Source organism: Pollachius pollachius (assembly GCF_949987615.1).
Source record: "Pollachius pollachius genome assembly, chromosome: 15".
In the NCBI taxonomy this organism is placed as follows: domain Eukaryota; kingdom Metazoa; phylum Chordata; class Actinopteri; order Gadiformes; family Gadidae; genus Pollachius; species Pollachius pollachius.
Window position 1 is genome coordinate 12,670,862 of NC_136948.1, and position 20,845 is coordinate 12,691,706.

Here is a 20,845-nt window from a genome sequence, read left to right on the forward strand (position 1 = left end):
TAGGGGACGGAGAGGAGACACGGTGACGTCAGCATGGATCCTCAGTAGCTCTGACCTTATCACGCCGCGGTGTGTTCACAGACACGGGAATTCACAAATTCACTCACTAAACGAAAGGCAAAATGGTGCATGACGTCACCGCTGATTGGTGGAACAGGGAACGTCTGTACTGTTTTGCTTTGTGTTCGACAGACAGGAGACTAAAACGCAGGTGTATCTTCTCACCTTCACGGGGTATCTGAAGAGCTTGACGTATCCCAGGTCGTCTCCGGTCGCCAGCACCTTCTTGTCGCTGCTGAGGCTGGCGGAGGTGACCTCGGTGACCTCGCTGATCACAGGCCAGATGCCCTCCACCGACGGGCCCAGGACACACGTCCACGAGTTCCAGTCTATCTTATCCACCTGGAGATGGGAGGAGACACAGGACAGGAGTGAGTATGGGTGGGTGGGTGGAGGTCGAAGTGATGGTGGTAGTATGGGTATAGGTACCAAGGATGAGATAGGAAGTGTGTGTGTGTGTGTGTGGAACGCTCCCCCCCCCCCCGCCCCCCCCCCCCCAGGGTGTCCTGGTGTCGCAGTCGATAAAGACAACCATCTCAGACACCCGTCCCGGTCCCACGGGCCTCATTAGAGCCAAGCCAGGGAGACGCTTCACTGCCCTTCACCTTGTCATCTCCCCTCCTCCCTCCTCCCTCCACCCTCCACCCTCCACCCAGGAAACAGATCTAGGCCGCGGGCAACCACCATCACCCCCCAGGCCTGGCCCTCGCGCCAGAGCCGGTACTCACCTCTGAAGCCAGGATGGTCTGCCTCTTTCCACGGGGAGCTTCGAAGAACAATTGCTCTTTCGCACCGGTGTTGACTTGGAGCAGTTTCCCTGGGATTGAAAAGACGCCGGTGTTCCGTGGTGAGTCGTTGTACTCATCAAAGGGCGATTTCAACAAGGGTAATAACCCAGAACTATAACCTCCCCCCCAATGCTAACGTCCGCTAGGAGCCATGCTGTGATTGGTCCTCTAGGAATTGATTGTGCATCGTTTTCTAGCGTAGAGCAGGCTTAAGGAGCATTAAGGTGTGCGTACCTCTCTTGTCCCAGTCGAGGTGGGTGATGTAGTTGAGCGATCCCTTGCATACGCCGACCCGCTTGCTGCTCATGACGTTGTAGATGTCCACGAAGCTGTCCACCGACGCCACCGCCAGGTACTTCCCCGAACCTGGGCCGAGCCGCGCAGCAGGGAAGAGATCCACAGTGTGTTGAGTGAGGCGTTATCTACAGGGACATGGGGGGCGCTCCTGGAACATACTACGAGGAGACTTCGGCAAAGCAGGGATTTACCACCCATTACATTAATTTACACTTTTTGAGATTTTTCTGCGCATACCAACAATGATTACATTTAACTTACTCTCACCAATTTTTTTTCAACTTATCGACTAAATCAGCTGAAATGAATTTTGTTTTAACGTCGTCAAGGAAGCATCTGGTCAATAGTTTGATCAATGGACTAAAATATCCGCTATATGTCTAATGTCTAATGATTTGTAGCCAATTCCTTTTTAAATATCAATGTTCTGCATCTGTGTTCCTGTAGATTATGGATGACGTTGACTAAGCGTATGGTTCAGGTGATGAGAAATCACCTTGCATTGAAGATTAAGGCCAGGGCAAGAGATTCTAGATTCTTTACACTCATTTCTGTTCACCGCCCCCATCCTCCTCCATGTTTCTTCCCCCAATCTCTTATTACATTCATTTAGGTCAAGCCTCCAGCAGCACAGCCTATCTCACAGGGAGAGGACAGCTAGATACCTGTCTGAGCCATTAACCAAGAAACAAAGAGGCAAAGAAAAGCTAATCTGGGCAGACTTGAGGACCATTTAAATTTTGGAGGTCATTCCTTCTCCTCGGGCAGAATTTAGAACAGTTGGGAGAGAGGGGAGGAGGGGTGAGGGAGGAGGAGGAGGAGGAGGAGGAGGAGTGAGGAGGAGAAGGAAGAGGGGTGAGGGAGGAGGAGGAGGAGGAGGGGTGAGAAGGAGGAGGAGGGGTGAGGGAGTGGGAGGAGGAGGAGGAGTGAGGAAGGGGAGGAGGAGGAGGAGGAGGAGGAGAGGTGAGGGAGTGGAAGGAGGAGGAGGAGTGAGGAAGGGGAGGAGGAGGAGGAGGAGGAGGAGAGGTTAGGGAGTGGGAGGAGGAGGAGGAGGAGTGAGGGAGGAGGAGGAAGAGGAGGAGTGAGGGAGGAAGAGGAGGAGGAGGAGGGGTGAGGGAGTGGGAGGAGGAGGAGGAGGGGTGAGGGAGTGGGAGGAGGGGTGAGGGAGGAGGAGGAGGAGGAGGGGTGAGGGAGGAGGAGGAGGAGGGGTGAGGGAGGAGTAGGAGGGGTGAGGGAGGATGAGGAGTGAGGAAGGAGAGGAGGAGTAGGAGGGGTGAGGAAGGGGAGGAGGGGTACTTGAGAAAAGAGGGAGGGGCAGGGGTTGTGGATGAGGAGCAGCAGACCTGGGGAGAATCTGATATCAGAGATGAGGTCCTTGCGGTGGTGGAAGGACACCAGGTCCTCCAGGGTGTCTGCGTTGACGATGAGGAAGCTGCCGTCGTTCAGCCCCACCGCCAGGGCCTTGCCGTCGGGCGAGAAGCAGCAGCAGCGGCCCCCTGCCGAGCAGCCGATTCAGATGGAAACTTGAATGTTATTCAATTCAATTATGCAGAAAAGTATATATAGACTGCTACTGCTACTTCTACTGCTACCGCTTAATGAAGGTGCTATGAAGTTCAAAATGTTATTCAATGAAATTATACCGAAAATGATATATATACTGCTACTACTAGTACTAGCATGCTACTGCTACTGCTAGCCTACTACTGCTACTACTACCGCTTCTGCTACTGCTAGCCTACTACTGCTACTTCTGCCGCTTCTGCTACTACTAGCCTACTACTGCTACTTCTACTTCTGCTTAATGTAGATGCTATGAAATTCAAAATCCTGTTCAACGAAATTATACAGAAAACGATATGCATCTGTAAAAAAAAATAGCCTAGCCTACCACTACCACTGCTGAATGAAGGTGCTGCTCACCTTTCCTGAGCTTGCGTACGGCCAGCATGCAGTGGCTGGGAGAGAGGTCCCATATGCGCAGTGTTTTGTCATCACTGACGGTGGCACAGAGGGGGAGGTGGGGGTGAGTTGCCAGGCCCCACACTTCACCCTCCATGTGACCCTGCGAACACACACACACACACACACACACACGCACACACACACACACACACACACACGCACACACACACACACACACATGCGCACACACACACACACACACACACACACACACGCACACATGCGCACACACACACACACACACACACACACATGCGCACACACACACACACACACACGCACAGGCACACAGAAAGCCAAAGCATGAAGACTAGGGAGGTGACTATTCCTAAACAAAGGGTCCTAAAAGCATCAGAGTCAACAGGGAAAATCATCAGAATTAAACAATTTTCATTAATATATCAAAGACATGTTTGATGAAGACTAGCTCAGGATTATTTCTAATACAATACTCTATTTTAGTTATGCATTGGATTTAAAGTGGCAACCTCAAAGATTGTCATGTAAATTAGTGCCTGCTAGGTCCCTATCCATCGCCTATTGGGGTTACACGGTGGAGATCGAGCCAATGGCCCAAATCTTCCAGATCGCCAACAACATGTGTGTTACACATCAGTGGCAGCCGTCTTGGTTGTTCATGAAGATGCCTCAACAATGCTTCCATAGGCTGCTCTTCTGCACAACATGGTATCAAACGCACCTCGTATTAGATAAACAGTTGTGATTGGCCGCCCCGGGACAGGTCTGCTAGACATCTGTGTGAACGGGAGGGGGTCCAGACGCATATGCCAGAGCATACAACATGAGCTCACAGATTCGTCTGAAGCATCCCAAAACAATGACTAGCATATGAATAATAAAACACTTTAAAATATCATCACAATGGCCTCTGATACTTAATGTAAAGCCTATTAGTATAATATAAATAATGCATGACTGCAATCAATAAAGTACCCACCAGGCTGTCGGAGAACAGGGGGGCTTCGGAGCACCACTTAACTAAATTAACTATCCACACTTAACCGCAGCAATTCATCACTCCTTGTAGCCGGCTCCGCTGTGACTCAGCAGGGCCACCACTGAGCCAGCAATAGACTGCTGAAACCCGGTGCCCTCCCAGGATGCTGTGTTTCTTTGGGTGGAGCTTGAGTTGTGTGGTCCCCTGCTTATGCAGTGGACGGCTGATCTGGAGCTGGAGTGTGCCGTGGCTGTGGGTCTCCCCTGCTCATGCTCTGGATGGCTCGAGCACCAGCATGGGTTGAGCGTGAGACATGCAGTAGTGTGTGGTCGAGGGTGAGACCGTGCGGTGGTGTGTGTGGTGGAGGGTGAGAACGTGCAGAGATGTGTGGTCACCTGGACCAGCAGAGTGATGGGGCCGCTCTTGTCCACCTCTAGGATTTCTCCATTCTTGGTGCCCACGAGGATGTGCCCGTGGCCCAGCGATATGGCACGTATGGATGGGTTGTCTTCCAGGAGCAGCCCTGCGGAGCCCAGGATGAATCGACAAAACATTGCGTCAGAAAAACACATGAAGAAAGGAATGAAAACCGAAAATAAATAATGACAAAAACGTTGCAGGCATCAAGACAAAAAGACGGAATAAGATCTGAGATGAGGAGCTGCTTCCAGACGGGACGTTGTGATGCTAGTACCCTTAAGGACTACAGAGGGAAAACTGGGAGAGCTGTCACCTTTAGAGCCGGGAGCCAGGACCGATCTCTTGATGGCGTACGTCTTCAGGCATCTCTCAAAGGTGTCGTCCCACAAAGCCACGATGCCGTCCTTGCCTCCGGTCACAAATCCCTGTCATGCGACACAATAACAGAGGCATGTTTAAACGGTGACCCTCATCTTCATCATTATTTAGCATTCAGACTCTCCCAAGTCTCTCCCTACAAATGAATCACTCCCCTGGCTCTTTGGCATAATCAGAGAAAAAAAATCGGATGATTAAAAATAGGTAAGAGCGACATGTCAACCCTCTGCACTCAGAGTTCAGAGTCCACCTAGACTCTGCATAGCCACCCCCCCCACACACCCTCCCAGCCCTCTTATGCACTTGATGTATGTTATACTTCCTGGCACCTAATGTACGTACTTATTGTATGTTGCACGTCCTTTCACTCAAAAATAGCAGCCAGCATGGTGCAGCGTCCGATCCTATCCATCTTGGTTGTGTACCGGGAATGGGTTCACCTAGCAACTGTACGTGATCGGCGCTTGGCTCTTTGAACCTTGCTGCGTCAACAGCGATATATTGTTTCTCTTTCTTTGACAAATGTACTTGTTGTAAGTCGCTTAGAATAAAAGCGTCTGCCAATGGCCTCAATGTAAATCAATAGTCTTTGTGGCGGTGCCGTCGTGCGCCCCCCCCGCCCTCACCTTCTCCAGGGCGTGCATGCTGAACACGGGCCCGTCGTGGGCCTTCACCGTCTTCATGAGGAACAGGTCCCTCCAGATGCAGATGTCCCCGCTGCTCGTGCCCGAGAACACCATCTCCTCCGTCCAGCCGTACACCGCGCACATCATGCTCTCCGTCTTCCCCATGCTGCCCTTACGCCCGATCAGACCCCCGCCTAGCGGGAGGGGACACACGGGCCACGCCGTTGGTTTCCTCTTGATATCACCCCTTGTGGTCCACCGTGTTACGTCTGTGTTGTTTGTTAGCCTCATAGCATCATTGCCTGAGTCATGTTTTAAGGGTCATCTTGTATATAGAGTCAATTGGCCTAAGTCAATTAGATGATTTAGACAGATCGGGATTATGGATTGTAAAAAGCACTCTGATTTGTTTAGGATCCAGCCAATGAGGCACAGTAAATCAGCAGCGTTAGGAGAGTAAAGTTAGGTTAGACATCAACTTTTTTCGCCAAAATATGACTTAGGCAATTATGCTATGAGGCTAGCGATATGCAATAGAGGTTAGGGTTAGGGTCATAATGAAAGAAGCACAACAGAAACGTACCAGCTTTGTGCCAAAACTTCATATGTTTCACCCCAGCGGTGATCAGCTTATCCGGCATGTATGGGTTTATTTTGACCACAAATATCTTGTCCTTGCTTCCCCTGGAAAAACAGCAAAAACATAGAAAATGTAACGGTAAGAAATTTGAATGCAACTCTATGTCAGGTATCTAGGTAATTAAGTATGGAGATATGGGTCATTATGTATTTGTCTAAATCACGGGAAAATCAAAAGCATCAGAAAATGTTTGTGAGACACACGTGAATTCATTCACAAATATAAAGCCAGGAGGAATCATAAGTTGAACCCTTCAACCCTTCTCGGGCTGAAACGCATTTCTGCTCAGTTTAGCCTGGACCAGATCCATAATTAAAGCGGAGGTCATCGTTAAACTGTGTTCTAAAGACACAAGGGCACCCGGCCAGTACAGCCGTGGTTCTTCCGCTGCCCCCTCTCATCCCGGTGCCCAGACAGCTGCTGCTCGGCTAGCGAGCTACGACCAGGTGAAGGTCACTGCTAGTACTGACCGTATGGCGGAGAGCTTCTCGCCCTTCCTCCAGTCCCACAGGACGACGGTGTGGTTGTCGTCCAGGCCCACCGAGGCCAGCCGCTTGCCGTCGGCTGGACGGAGAGAGGAGAACATCAGAGTAGAACCGTGTTACTGTTTGATTCAGTTAGGAGACGCTTTGTTCCAGCCAGGCCGTCTGACTCGAGGTTTAGACACATATCGTTGAGGAGCAGGTGAGCAGGCCATCTTGCTCAAGCATGCTTACAGGCAGGGTGAGGGCAATGGGATTTGAATCGAGAACGCTTCAGCTGAGATGAATACCAAAGACTATAATGCCGCCGATACAAAAAAACCATACAAAGACACGCAACACAATGCAATACTGACTAAACCGACTTAATTGTGCTGTCTTTTGAGTTGGGGTGAGTTTAGTATTGAGAATCGCCAAGCTTCCTGGGGAGTGAGATCTGTGTCAGGCAATTTCCTGGTATTGGCTAAAAGATCATGGCTCCTCCTTTGACTTGGGGCCAATTAGAAAAGGCACTATTAGTTCTCCCAAACATAGATCACAAAGCATTGATTCTTTTTTTGTATTAAGTTCTCATGTCTTATCAAGAGAATTACCATTGTACCCCTGAGACTAATGGACACAATAGATCACAGCCCGGTGCGGCCAGCCCTTCTCACTTCAGAGGGTGTTGATAGACGCCAGCGCTGGAAACACGTTTCCATGTCTCTGCTCTCGAGCCGGGGCCAGACAGCCCCGTATTGATCCACCGCTGCAGCGTCTGGACTCAAGCTCTGGCTTGTGAACGCGCTCACGTATCCCCGAGGACAGACATGTTTTTGTTTACCCATTGATTTCCCCAGCGAAGAAGGGCGCTGAAAGGGGCTTCAGTCGATACATGCGCAAGATTAAATTGCAGGGAGAAAACCTAATGGAGATAGCGCGTGGGAGCGTTCTCAGGGTGGAGAGGGCTGTGGAGGGGTAGAGAGGTGGAGGTATTGAGGGTGGAGGGGTGTCAGGGGTGGAGGTGTGGAGGTGTGGATGGGTGGTCGTACCTGAGAAGTCCAGGGCACACACCCCAAGCTGGTGAAAGCCTCTCAGCACGGACATGGGTTTCAGCTGCTCCGTGTCCCAGATATGAACAGATGAATCACGGCCAACCTGCACAAAACCAAACACAGGAGCAAACACAGGAGAATTGAACGTCCACCCGAAAATTAATATTTCAACCCAACTCAACCTGGGTCAGGATGAGACAGAAGGTAAAGTTCCAGTGTGTAAGATCGACCCAACTCCCAGTAAGCAGGAAGGAGACGTTCAGAATGCCAAAAGGCTCGTAAAGTTCTGTCCGCCTAGCCTAGCATAGGCTAAGCTAGGCTAGGCTAAACAAGGTGACGCTATCAACCTGTCCCTACGCTACACAAGGCTAAGCTAGGCTAGGCTAGGCTATGTACCTGTCCCGTGGCTACGTAGTCCTTGAGGGGGTGGATAGCCAGGCAGAGGATGTCGTCGTCGTGGCCCATGTAGAAGCGCTGCGTGTTCTGCTGCCGGTTGTACACCACCCCAACGGCGGCCACGTGGTACACGATCTCCCCCGTCTGGGTGTAGAAGAGGTTGCTGCGGCAGTCATAGCCCCTGTAGCTGAGCATCCATCCCACATACGCATACAGTCAAGAGTATAACAGTGTACGGGGCATTCCAAGGCACATGGCCTACCAGAGGTTATAAAATAATCGGATTAGTATAGTAGAGTAGAATACAATACAATAGAGTAAAATAAATAAATAGAATAGAGCAGGATAGATTGGAATATTACATAATAGAACAAAATAAAACACAATAAAACATAATAGAACATAACAGAATAGAGTAGGGTCGTTAGAAGTAGTAGAATAGATGTGGCCATAAGATGATGTGGCAGTGAGTGGTCAATCATTTCATTAATTTGATTCATAGCGTGTTACTTTCGACTGAATGACCGTGTTTTACGTGCGTTAACTGTCCTATATTTGTGTTTGCTCTGAGTTGGCGGAAGGGTCGTACCCATGGATGAAGTGGAGTTTGGCTCCGTTGCCCGGTGCTTTCTCCCTCTTCTTCATGGCCATCGCTCTGTGCTTCTCCTTGCACTGCTCTTTGAGCTGAGGTAGGTCTTCTTTGTAAACCTGAGAACACACACAGACACAGACACAGACACACACACATACACACACACACACACACACACACACACACACACACACACACACACACACACACAACACCATTTTATTTCTGATCCTTCCCTAGCGTCTTTGGTCCGGACCGAGAGTGACTGTTAGAGTCCGATGGACTCAAACCGAGGTAATGGCTGACCTGTCTGCGGTACGTTAGCTGTGTCTCTTGTTCGATCTCCGAGTCCATCTCCGGTACGTCTGATTGGTCGGAGTCGGACTCCTCACTGTACGAGTCAGCCAGGGTCTCTGCAGAGAAGAGAGGGGAGAAGGAGGAGGAAGAGGAGGAGGAGGAGGAGGAGGAGGAGGAGGAGGAGGAGAGAATTTCAGAACCTTCAGTCCCACTGACCATGTACCAGTAGGGCCAAATGTTAGCTTCAGTTGAATAAAGAATTGGTGTTATAGAAATCTTGCATCAATTCTATTGCAAGAGTTGCGTGTATCTCTGTATGTGCATGAGTCTGTGTGTTTGTACATGTGTCTGTGTGTGTGTGCATGTGTGCGTGTGTGTGTTTGTGTGTGTTTGATGGAGTTAGTATGTGAATGAGTGAGTGAGTGAGTGAGTGTGTGAGACGCACGTACAAGCATGTTTGTGTTTGTGTGTGCGTGCATGCATGTGTGCGTGCATGCGGCATGAGTCTGTGTGCGCGCTTGCATGTGTGCGTGCGTGCGTGCTTGTGTGCACGTGTGTACGTGAGCGCGTGTGCGCGGTGACTCGGGGTCACATCACTTAAGACAATTAGAAAATTGAAATGCTGAAAAAGAAAAAGAGAAACGCTGACACGGCGAGGAGCGAGCCCTGGCAGGACAAGACAAACAGCCACGGAGGGAGTGGGGAGCGGCCCCGGCTGCTCCCAGGTCCCATTAGGAGAATTAAACGGAGGAGCAGGGAGCTGGGCTCCTTCCCAGGCCCGGGCCAGCCTCCTCGGCTTTTGGGGGAGAGCCAGGCAGGAGGAATAAAGAGCCATCGCTCACAGACACTTGGATTGGATTTGTCTTCATTCATGGGATTGCCCGTTCGCTTCGAATACTTTTAAGAAGATACCTCACAGTGCCCGGACACCGTCATCAATTACACGGAGATGTGTGTCTGTGTGTGTGTGTGTGTGTGTGTGTGTGTGTGTGTGTGTGTGTGTGAGAGAGGGCACTATTTAAATAACTCCTAAAGCTAAATTGACCTGTGGTGTTGAAGGGGCCATATTGTGCTTGTTCCCTTTGCTTTAGACTGTTATATGATGTTTGTAGACATGTTTTACGTCTGCTAAACTAGAAAATCCAATTCCGAGCCTGGGGTAGTACTCACGCCCACCGAGAACGCCCCTCAATAAGTGTCTTAAACAGCTTGCTTACGCTGAAACTTTACTTCCGTAATAGTGTGACGTCAGACTGTGTGCAGTGGGTGGTGCTGAAGTGCAGAAGTCGTGCCTCCCGGCAACCCGCAAGGTTCACAACGTCTCGGGGGTATGAATTTACAGACACATGCGCAAAGCGTTCGACCAATCGCAACAGAGTGGGCGTGCTGACCAATCACAATAGACCGGGATACTCGAGAACACGTGCATGTGCGTGTGTGTGTGTTTAATACCTGGTGAGTTAAATATCGGTGAAACATCCCCACATTACTCTTCATGATTGATCCAAGTCTCTGATAGCCAGGCAGGAGTTTCCCTACCCACTTTATGGCCCAAAATGAAGATGATGATGAGTGATGAATGGCCCCACATCAATAAAGCCTTTTCATCAGCAGATATGCCTGGTCAGCACGCCTGGAGCAGACCCCAGACCAGTGCTTACTGAGCACTACCTATCAGTGTCAAGCCCTCAGATTGTCTGCTGGTCACTTGTGGTCGGATAGGGGCCGATCTACTGACCATATGAGATGGATCTTCCTTCAGAATCGTCTATGACTGATGACTGTGTGTGTGTGTGTGTGTGTGTGTGTGTGTGTGTGTGTGTGTGTGTGTGTGTGTGTGTGTGTGTGTGTGTGTGTGATCATGTGTGTGTGTATGTGTCGGTGTGTGTGTGTGTGTGCGGCTGTGTGATCGTGTGTGTGTGCGTGCGTGCGTGCGTGCGCGCGTGCTTGTGTGTGTTCTTTACCCTGCGGTGCTATGTGCAGAGCCTCTTTGGGTTTCCTCTCGGGAACAAACTTCCACTGGAACACGGAGTGGTCGGCTCCACCAATAGTGATCACCCACTGGTAGTCATGTGACCAGCGGGCGTTGGTAATGTGGGCCGAATGCCCCAGATACTTCTTGAACTTCGCCCCTGGGGAACAACGGGTGGCCAGATTAATTGGTGACCAATAGAGAGACCAGACAGGCCTGGTTCCCCAGGTCAGCGTCTGTGGCGTGATAAAGATTGGGGAGCACGCCCCTGGGTAACATGGATCTCCTCATACCTTTCCTCACACACGGGTACCGGAGCAGCTTCACCAGGCCGTAGTCGTCCGCCGTGACCAGCACCTGGTTGCTGAAGTTGGCGTCCACAGAGTTGATATCGTTGATCTCAGAGTACTTGGGCCAGATGCCATTCACCTCGGGGCCCAGGACGCAGGTCCAGGAAGACCACTGGAGCAGCTTCAGCTCCTCCCGGTTGGAGACCTCCTTGCCCCCTGGGGAGAGGAGGAACCGGGCTCTTCATCATCTCGTGCAGTAGCAGATGTGAATTTGGGGTATTCTTATCTTCTGCTGGTTTGTTATAATGGGAATGTATTGGACTTGTATCAGAGTGCATGTGATATCGAGTCTAGAATCGATAAATGTGCTGCACAGTATGAACCCGATATGGAAAACATTACATTGGCCATTTAGGTTTCAGAAAATAATCAATAATCTATTAATAGTGCAGTGTTTTATTGACCAAAGTAAATGCATATGATGCAACATATTTAAAGATGCAGTATGTAGCATTTAAAACCCTCTGAATAAGCCCCCTCCTTATTTTCATGGGACAATACACTTAATATTATTATAAATTAACATTACATTTCTGTCAAGTCTGTTCCGCCAGATGCCACTAAATGTCCACGGACTGTACCTTTAACTATCACAATTACACCATCATCAACTAATGAAGAATTATAATGATGAGCCTCCTCCTTACCGCCCCCCCCCCTCTATGCACTTATTGTATGCTGTACCTCCTGGTTCTTAAAAATAGTACTTAGCATTGTGTAGCATCTTATCCTAGCTATCTTTGTTATATACGCGGAATGGGTTTACCTAGCGATTGTAAGTGCTTGGAACTTGGTTCTAGGAAAATCCTCACTGTACCGACAGCGATAGATTGTTTCCCTTTCTTCCGACAAATGTACTTATTTTAAGTCGCTTTGGATAAAACCGTCTCCTAAATTCCCTAAATGTCAATGTAAAAGTAAATGATGCTGCTGGCTGCTCTTTAAACCTCAGGCAAAGAACGTCCCGGTTGTAATGGAAGTGAACTCGCTTGTTCACTTCCATGTTCACAAACACACACACACACAAACACACACACACATACACACACACACACACACACACGACACACACACACACACACACACACACGACACACACACACACACACACGATGACACACAGAACTGAGTTCACTTCAGCTGTGAACTCACCGGGCATCCGGTAGAAGAGCCTGCGGCCGCTGCCGTCGTTGGTCTGCAGGAACTTGCTGTCGGTGGACCAGTCCATGTGCGTGATGAAGCTGGTGGCGCCCAGGCACTCGCCCACCTTCTTGTATCGCTGCACCACGCCGTACACGTCCACCGAGCTATCGTTGGAGCCCACGGCCAGGTGGGCCCCGTCGGGGGAGTACTTCAGCTCGTGCACCGCCTCTTTGCGGTCCTTGATGTGCACCACCTCCGTCATGTCCCTGGGAAGCACAATGAAACAATGTTTGAACATGTCGACAAGGGGAGACAAAAAATGCCAAAATGGAGGCTGAAGGAAGGGGCCGTTTTCCTTCAGTGTCAGTGTCAGTGTCAGTGTCGTTGTTAGCCTCATTGCATAATTGCCTAAGTCATATTTTTTGGCCAAATTGTGATAACTAACCTAACTCTACTCTCCTAGCCCTAATGATTCACTGTGCCTCATTGGCTATATCCTAAACCATCTAATTGACTCACGGGTTTTTTTACGCTAAATACAAGATGAACCTTAAAATATGACTTAGTGCATGCATGTATGTATGTACGTACTGTATGTGTGTATGTGTGTGTGTGTGCGTGTGTGCGTGCGTGTGTATGTGTGTGTGTGATGCTACCAGGCTAACGGTATGCTCTCTGCTAGCCTGAGGGTTGCGGCGTGCGTCTCCCCACCTGACCCGCAGCACGGTGAAGGAGCCGTCCTTCATGCCCAGTGCCAGGTGGATGCCGTCGGTGCTGACGGCGGCGCAGCGGATGGGCTCCTCCATGTTGCAGCGGGCAATCAGGGCGTGGTCGATCAGACTCCAGATCCTGTGGACACAAACCGGGTCAGGGGTAAGCCAGCACGTGTTTGGAGAGTATCCTAACTGAACCTATCCTACACACACCAGGTCAGGGGTCAGCGTGTGTGTGTGTGTGTGTGTGTGGAGCTGTAACCAAATGAACCATCCTACACACACCAGGTCAGAGGTTAGCGAGCGTGATATGTGGTTCAAACCTACATTATCTGCAGGGTTTGAGTTGTAGCTATAATTTCTGTCATGGGTGTAAGTTTGGTTTGAGAAGTGGAGGGGACACAATAATCTGGGGGGTCTGGGGTACACCTCCAGAAAAGAAATTGCGATTTGAATACCATTTCCTGCACTTCTACATACATTTAGGGACTACGGTAACCAATACAAAATCTGTGAAATAATTAAGTTGGTCATCATGCTAAATTCGGCCAGAATAAATATGCATAATCAAAATGAATCCAACTTTTAATATAAAGAACATTTCTTTATTCATTCATCGTATGGACAGAGGTCAGTGAACAAAAGCTACTGTTATAATCATTTTCCTCCTTTAAAGGTGATCTAAAATTATCAGGCCCTGAACAGAGAGACACAATTGGCAGAGTATCTCAAAACAAAAACATCTAAAAGAAAAACAAATGTTAACAAAATACCGAATCAGCGACCATGAACTGGAAATAGAAAGACTAGAAAGACCACTTTTTAAAACTGTGGAAACCAAGTGAGGAACGTGTCTGTACACACTGCCACCTGGGCATTGAAACAGAAATACGTTTCCTGTGTTCCAAATATAAACACATAAGAGAGAGGTATTTCCAAAATGTTGAATATGTTTTTCCAGGATTCATGGCTTTAATAACAAAATGCTTCCTTTTTTGTTTGGGGAAGATAAAAGTGTAAATGTCTGCTCCTGCCACAATGAAAGGCAAAAAGAACGAGAGAAAAAGAAAGAGAGAGAGAGACAGACAGACAAACAGAGAGAGACATTGGGGGAGAGACAGAGACACACACACACACACACACAGAGCATGCTGTTTTACAACCACTAATCAACCAACTAACATGTCCTTTCTTTCTTTTCATCCCCTCTCCAAAGAAATACATTAAATTGAACTGCTGTTGGCGTTTCATTTTTATGAAAAACCCCGCAAAGCCTCTTCATTCAGTGAGCAATTTTTCAAGTGCGCATGTGTGGTGGAACACCTTGGAGACTCTAAGTCCACAGAAGCCGAAATGTCGCCTACTATAGAACCGCATAGGCAGGCTGTCCGTATCAGCTACTCGTCTGTGGCAATTTTTTATATTTTTATTCTATCATATATATATATACTTTTATATATCAGGGCCTTACAATCAGCAGCTCAATTCACATTCTCAGCCAGAATCTGACGGCTGGCCAAACAGTAAATAACCTTTTATTTTTATTGATTATTTTTTTTTTGGTTCAAAAAGTGGGGGGGATACAAACGGGATTTTGAAAAGAGGAGGGGACATGTCCCCCCGCCCCAGTGGAAATTACGCCCATGACTTCCATCCAAAACCGTTGTTGTCAAGACTATTATATACTACAGAAACCAAGGCAATTTAATTCTGTGATGTCTTCCAGTCAGGTTACACCGGAATGATTTCACCTTATTTAAACCAACAAATACTTGAGTGGTGTTGTGAAAGTCCCGGAGACGTTTTATTCCTGTGAACCTCTGTAGTTCTGACAATTTCAAACAGATTAAAGAGCTGCAGTAGAGAAGTGAAATTGTGCAGGTTTTACTGTGAAAAATAAACAGCACATCAAACGGCTAACAAGCAACAGCCTCATATGCTTGCGCTACGTACGTATTAACAAAAACTTTTACAGCACTCCCTTGTTACTCCACTGATTAAAAGTCAACCTTATTAAGATCCCTCATAAGCTGAAGGGCCCCCTGAGAGCCTGAATTAAGGGCCGAGCTAAAGGGCCGTTTGGGTTCCACCACGGTGTGAGGGTCGCTAGTTCGATCCCCAGCTCCTCCTAGCTGAATGTTGATGTGTCCCTGAGCAAGACACTTAACCCTAACTGCTCCTGACGAGCTGGCTGTCACCTTGCATGGTTGACTCTGCCGTCGGTGTGTCAATGTGTATATTAACTGATGTAAGTCGCTTTGGATAAAAGCGTCTGCTAAATGCCCTAATTGTAATTGTAATTGTATCTCATCGTCCACAACATGGCTGTATTTATACAGTTCTTTTCTAACCAGTGGCCACTCAAAGCGATATACAAAATTGGCTTTACATTTTTTTGACACTAGTGTCAAAAGTAGGAGGAGCCGGGGATCGAACTAGGAACCTTCCGTTTACCAGCTAACCCACTCTACCTCCTGAGCCACATGCCGCCCACACCTAATCCCTTACCTGACGGAGTGGTCATCGCTGCCCGTCATGGCCAGAGGCTTGGTGGGGTGGACGGCCAGGGCCCACAGCTCCCCCTCACAGTGCCCCTGCATGATGAGGAAGGGCTTGTTGCGGTCGTGGACCACCACCTCGAAGATCTCACTGTCCTGGGTGCCCACCAGGATGTGGTCCCCACGCCAGCACACGCTGCGCACCGACAGGCCTGGTGACACACACACACACACACGCATGCATGCATTGTACACACACACACACACACACACACACAGATACACACACATTCACGTATTCACAAGTGCACACACGCACACACACACACACACACACACACACACAAATACATGCGTACCAACCATACAGGAACAGGAACAGGAAAAATTTAGAGACTTATTCATAATGTGAAAGTACAAAGGCATGTTGTAATGCATGAAGACATTATGTCAGCTGGGGTCAGCGGGGATACGGAGGGGGTGGGAGGGCGCCTCTATTGTCTACCTAGCCAGGGTGAGCGGACATGGGGATTTCACAAGTGAAAAACACATCTGCTACAGTTTGGACTTATCGGCCAACAAAAGGAGGAGCAGATGCAGCGATCGTTAGGAACAGATTGAGTCGGTGTTTGTGCTCTGCACCGCCTATTCCAACGCCATCCACCTCCACCACCACGTATAGCTGCTGTCAGCTCCAACGTTACCCACCTCTGAGGCTAGCTACCGTCAGGTCCAACGTCACAACGCAACCAGAGGAAAAGAGAACATGCATCATAAAGAAACATAATGATTTGTGTTAGTAATGAGACAAACGAAAGGCAGAGCCGCTTATGGATCGGGTCCTCCTGGCAGCCGCTCGATAGGAGCCACCAGAGCCTGGGCCTCGCTTTCTCCTGTTTGTTGCCTGTTTTATTGAGGTCTGCAGGAAGCGGACCAACCTTTGTATCCCTGGTCCGTCTCCCTGAGATCGATGACGGTAATTGGTTTGAAGTTGAGGTCCCAGAGGCGGACGCAGCCGTCCCGGCCCCCCGTGGCGAAGCCCTCCTCGCAGGCGTTCATGCTGAAGATCCCCGACTGCAGGGAGGAAAGGGCAGGTTGTCAGGGGGAGATGCGGACCCCTGAACGGACCATTGCTCTCATGCTAACTAACTTATACTGGTTCTCTCTCTCTCTCTCTCTCTCTCTCTCTCTCATTTAAGGCTTTCACAAATACTGTGCAAACTCTCTACTGGAGCCTTGAGCTGTGGCCTTGCTGCCACAGAGCCCAGAAGAGATCAACATTCTAAAAAAAACACAACCCAATCAACTCAAACAACACACACACACACACACACACACACACACACAAACACACGACCACACACATTAAAAAGGGTATACACACACACAAACTTTACACATAATTCACAGTACCCACATAATGTTTTCCGTTCATTGTCCCAAAACCCAGAATGGGGGATAGTTGTAGTGTGGTGGTTCTATACCCTCCCCCATTCCACTGTCCCCTCCCCCAGCTGTTGATCCCATAGATACAATTTAATCCCACCGGTAGTACAACACTGATCCTTTTCCTACTGAGCAGGAGCCTACGCTGGTTTGACTTGATTCATTTACCGTGAAATACCTCATCGACTCTGAGAGCAGCGATGCTGGTCGCTGGTCGCTGTTCTCAGGTCAGAAATATGAGCTATATACCGTGTTGGGGCACACTCGGCACTGAACAGAGAGTACAAAGTGAGGACAGGCTGAAGAATGTGTTTTGGCGGACATGGGCAGTGATTCATGGGAGATGGGAAAGACATCCGTAGAAGGGAGCCAACGTTCGCCTCGGGTGGGTGGGAGCGGAACAATAAGTGAGTGAGTGTGTGTTTTGCGTCTGAGGGTGAAAACATTCACCGTCTGGCAAATATCTGGAGGCTGCAGCGAACGCAGAGCAAGCCTGAGTCACACAGAGAGAGAGATTACAACATCTCTCTCTCTCTCTCTCTCGCCTGGGACGGATAACCTGCTCGATGCTTCCACGTCACAGCGCACTTACGCACAGACACACAAACATTTCAAATACGCACACATGCACACACACACGCACCGCCACGATTGAGAGGATGTCACATCGAACATTGGCTATGTATAGACACTAATAGAAAAGCACAAAACCATTATTTATATAAATGATACATGGTTGATTCTCTGTCAGTTGCTTCGAAGAACAACACCCAAATAAACAAATCTGTTTAGTTTATTTGTTAATGCTGATGTCCATGTTGGACCAGCTCCCCAGCCCTTGATGACAGACCTCATCACAGCCATCGACCACACGGTAAACACACATGATACTGTGTGTGATTCTGCCATTGAATAACATTGACTCCCTTCCACCGTCCAGCTAGCTCTTACCCTGTCCGTCTTCCTCTCTCTCTCTCTCTCTCTCTCTCTCCCTCTCCCTCTCTCCCCCTCTCCCCCCCCTCTCTCTCTCTCTCTCTACCTCCCCCTCCCTCTCCCTCCCTCTCTCTCTCCCTATCCCTCTCTCCCCCTCTCTCCCCCTCCCTCCCTCCCTCCCTCCCTCCCTCTCTCCCCCTCTCTCCCCCTCTCTCTCTCTCTCTCTCCCATCCTCCCTCTCCCTCCCTCTCTCTCTCTCTCCCGCTCTCTCCTTCTCTCCCTCCCTCCCTCTCCCTCTCTCTCTCCCACTCTCTCCCCCTCCCTCCCTCTCTCTCTCTCTCTCTCTCAGCCAGCTCTTACCCCGTGGGCAGCCAGTACGGTCCTCAGCAGGCTGATCCCCTTCCAGACGTAGATGTCCCCGTTCAGGGCCCCGGAGTAGGTGACCTCGTCCTTAGCACAGGCCAGGCAGAGTATGGTCTGGAGGTCCCCGGTCTTCCCGAACACCCCTCGTCTCGGGGTAAGGGCGTTGCCACACAAGCTCCAGAACTGAGAGAGGAAGAACACAGAAACAGGATGGGGTGACGGGGTTGTCCTTTTCTTTGTTGTAATTCTATACACTTATGCATATGCACAAATACACAAATACAGGCGCACACACATACCGCACACATAATGCACACACAAGCGCATACGCACACACACACACAAGAACACACACACACACATCTTGTGCACAATATCTTATAATTTTATAATAAGACACTGAACAGAACACCTCCTCGAAATAAATCTGATGAAATTAGGATTTGTGTGAGTATGTATGAGACCACCTGATTAGCATGCAGACAGACAGACACACACACCCACACAAAAGCATTATGCAGACACCTCCACAAAAACCAACGCCTCCACACACCCACACAATTCACAAACAAGGTCATTGGAATTCACAAGCAATGCTCTAGTATGATTGCTGAATCCATCAAACAGAGAGAGGAGAGAGACAGACAGAGAGAAAGGGAGAGAGGGAGGGAAAGAAGTGAGAGAGATGGATAGAAAGGGAGAGAGAGAGAGGAAGAGAAAGGGAGGAGGGAGAGAAAATAAAGAGAGAGTCAGAGGGCGAGAAAGAGAAGAGAGAGGGAGATAAAGAGAGAAAGGGAGGAGAGGGAGGGAGTGATGGAGAGAAACAAGTGAGAGAGAAAGAGAGAAGAGAGATAGGGGGAGAAAGAGAGAAAGGGAGAAGGAGAGAGACAGAGCGAAAGAGGCAGAGGGAGAGAGAGAGATAGAAAAAAGAGAGGGAGAAAAGATAGAGGGAGAAAAGAGAGAGCGAGCGAGAGGGAGCGGGAGATGTGTCTGCGTCGAGATGAGACGGGACCGCGGGGGCTACGGCGTTCACCGCTATGTGACTAAGTGGCACGAGCCTCGAGCTGAAGTAGCTGTGAGACGACAGAACCCAGCCCTCCACTCTCCACCACGCCCTCCCCCAGGGGAGATCACCAGACTCCCTACCAAGACGGCTCTGGGTTTGGGTTGTGGAAAGGGCGGTCGACCTTGAACGGCTGACAGCGCTGGCGGTCAGGTGGTTCTTGTGGAAAGTGTGTGTGAGGGTGGGAGGGGTCATATGTGGAGACAGGAGGGTGGGGGGAAGGGAACGATCATGGGAGGGTGGGGTGGGGGGGGGGGGGGGGGGGTGGTGACGACGGGAGAGTGAGGGGGTTAGATGTGGAGACGTGAGGAGGGGGCCCGGCGGTCAGGGCGATACGGATGAGGTCCTTTATCCCAGCGGTGTTGCCAGGCCCCGTGCTGCTAACACCTCCCTGACTGATGGGGCTGCCTCCCGCTAACAGGCCGGATCGATGAGCAGACGCCGCCCCACCCCGCCGCTAAACGCCCGCGAGAGGAGAGCACCCCCAGCCTGATTAGGCCTGTGTGTGATTCAGAGAGGGGGCGGATAGATTGGGCCAGAGACAGCGGGAGAGCGAGAATGGAAGAGAGTGTGAGGGAAAGAAACAGACAAAAACAGAGAGACATAGAAAGGGAGAGAGAGAGAGAAAAAGAGAGAGAGAGAAAGGGAGCGCGAGAGAGAGCGAGAGCTAAAGAGAGGACAGGAGACCGAGAGACGGAGAGAGACCGAGCGAGAGCTGGTGTGCAGTCAGCCCGTGTTATGGAAAAACAGGGTGAGGACCAGTGTAAGTGAGTTAGTGAGCATGATGAGTGCGGCTGCAGCTCACAGACCCCAGCCTCTCGCAGAGGATGAAGAGACAAGACATGGTCTGACGGCACGGACCTCCCCCTGCCTGGTTCTCTCCCTGCCTGGTTCTCCCCCCTGCCTGGTTCTCCCCCCTGCCTGGTTCTCCCCCCTGCCTGGTTCCCCCCCCTGCCTGGTTCTCCCCCCTGCCTGGTTCTCCCTCCTGCCTGGTTCTCCCCCTGCCTGGTTCTCCCCCTGCCTGGTTCTCCCCCCTGCCTGGTTCTCCCACTGCCTGGTTCTCCCCCCTGCCTGGTTCTCCCCCTGCCTGGTTCTCCCTCCTGCCTGGTTCTCCCCTCTCCAGGGATAAGACAGGGATGGGAGGGATGGGAGGGATGGGAGGAAGGGGGGAGGGATGGGAGGGACAGGAGGGACTGGAGGGAAGGGGGAGGAACTGGAACGACCAGCTAATCCCCTTGATGCTGAATTACCAGGACCAGACTCCATGCTGGAGGGCCTTGTTGTGAGCCCTGCTGGGGGAGGGGAGGGGAGGGAAGGGAGAGAGAGCCAGGAAAGGCAAAGAGATAGAGAGAGAGAGAGATAGAGAGAGAGAGAGAGAGAGAGAGAGAGAGAGAGAGAGAGAGAGAGAGAGAGAGAAAAAAAAAAGAGAGA

The 20,845-nt window shown here is 50.1% G+C and overlaps 1 protein-coding gene across 1 annotated transcript in view; it reads right to left on the reverse strand.

Annotated features, from left to right (window-relative positions):
* The window catches only part of eml5 (EMAP like 5), a gene marked incomplete at both ends in the record, with an annotated part of 42,388 nt that overhangs the window by 10,159 nt on the left and 11,384 nt on the right, over positions 1 to 20,845 (reverse strand). Inside the window, 21 exons of the mRNA XM_079751766.1 lie at positions 226 to 402; positions 789 to 877; positions 1,083 to 1,214; positions 2,489 to 2,641; positions 3,069 to 3,210; positions 4,464 to 4,591; positions 4,802 to 4,913; positions 5,493 to 5,686; positions 6,076 to 6,176; positions 6,603 to 6,696; positions 7,646 to 7,751; positions 8,045 to 8,231; positions 8,634 to 8,752; positions 8,943 to 9,049; positions 10,898 to 11,065; positions 11,199 to 11,411; positions 12,408 to 12,664; positions 13,110 to 13,247; positions 15,620 to 15,821; positions 16,548 to 16,683; positions 18,349 to 18,534. Of these exons, the coding sequence (XP_079607892.1) occupies positions 226 to 402; positions 789 to 877; positions 1,083 to 1,214; positions 2,489 to 2,641; positions 3,069 to 3,210; positions 4,464 to 4,591; positions 4,802 to 4,913; positions 5,493 to 5,686; positions 6,076 to 6,176; positions 6,603 to 6,696; positions 7,646 to 7,751; positions 8,045 to 8,231; positions 8,634 to 8,752; positions 8,943 to 9,049; positions 10,898 to 11,065; positions 11,199 to 11,411; positions 12,408 to 12,664; positions 13,110 to 13,247; positions 15,620 to 15,821; positions 16,548 to 16,683; positions 18,349 to 18,534 (3,141 nt within the window). The remainder of the gene's footprint in view (positions 1 to 225; positions 403 to 788; positions 878 to 1,082; positions 1,215 to 2,488; positions 2,642 to 3,068; positions 3,211 to 4,463; positions 4,592 to 4,801; positions 4,914 to 5,492; positions 5,687 to 6,075; positions 6,177 to 6,602; positions 6,697 to 7,645; positions 7,752 to 8,044; positions 8,232 to 8,633; positions 8,753 to 8,942; positions 9,050 to 10,897; positions 11,066 to 11,198; positions 11,412 to 12,407; positions 12,665 to 13,109; positions 13,248 to 15,619; positions 15,822 to 16,547; positions 16,684 to 18,348; positions 18,535 to 20,845) is intronic.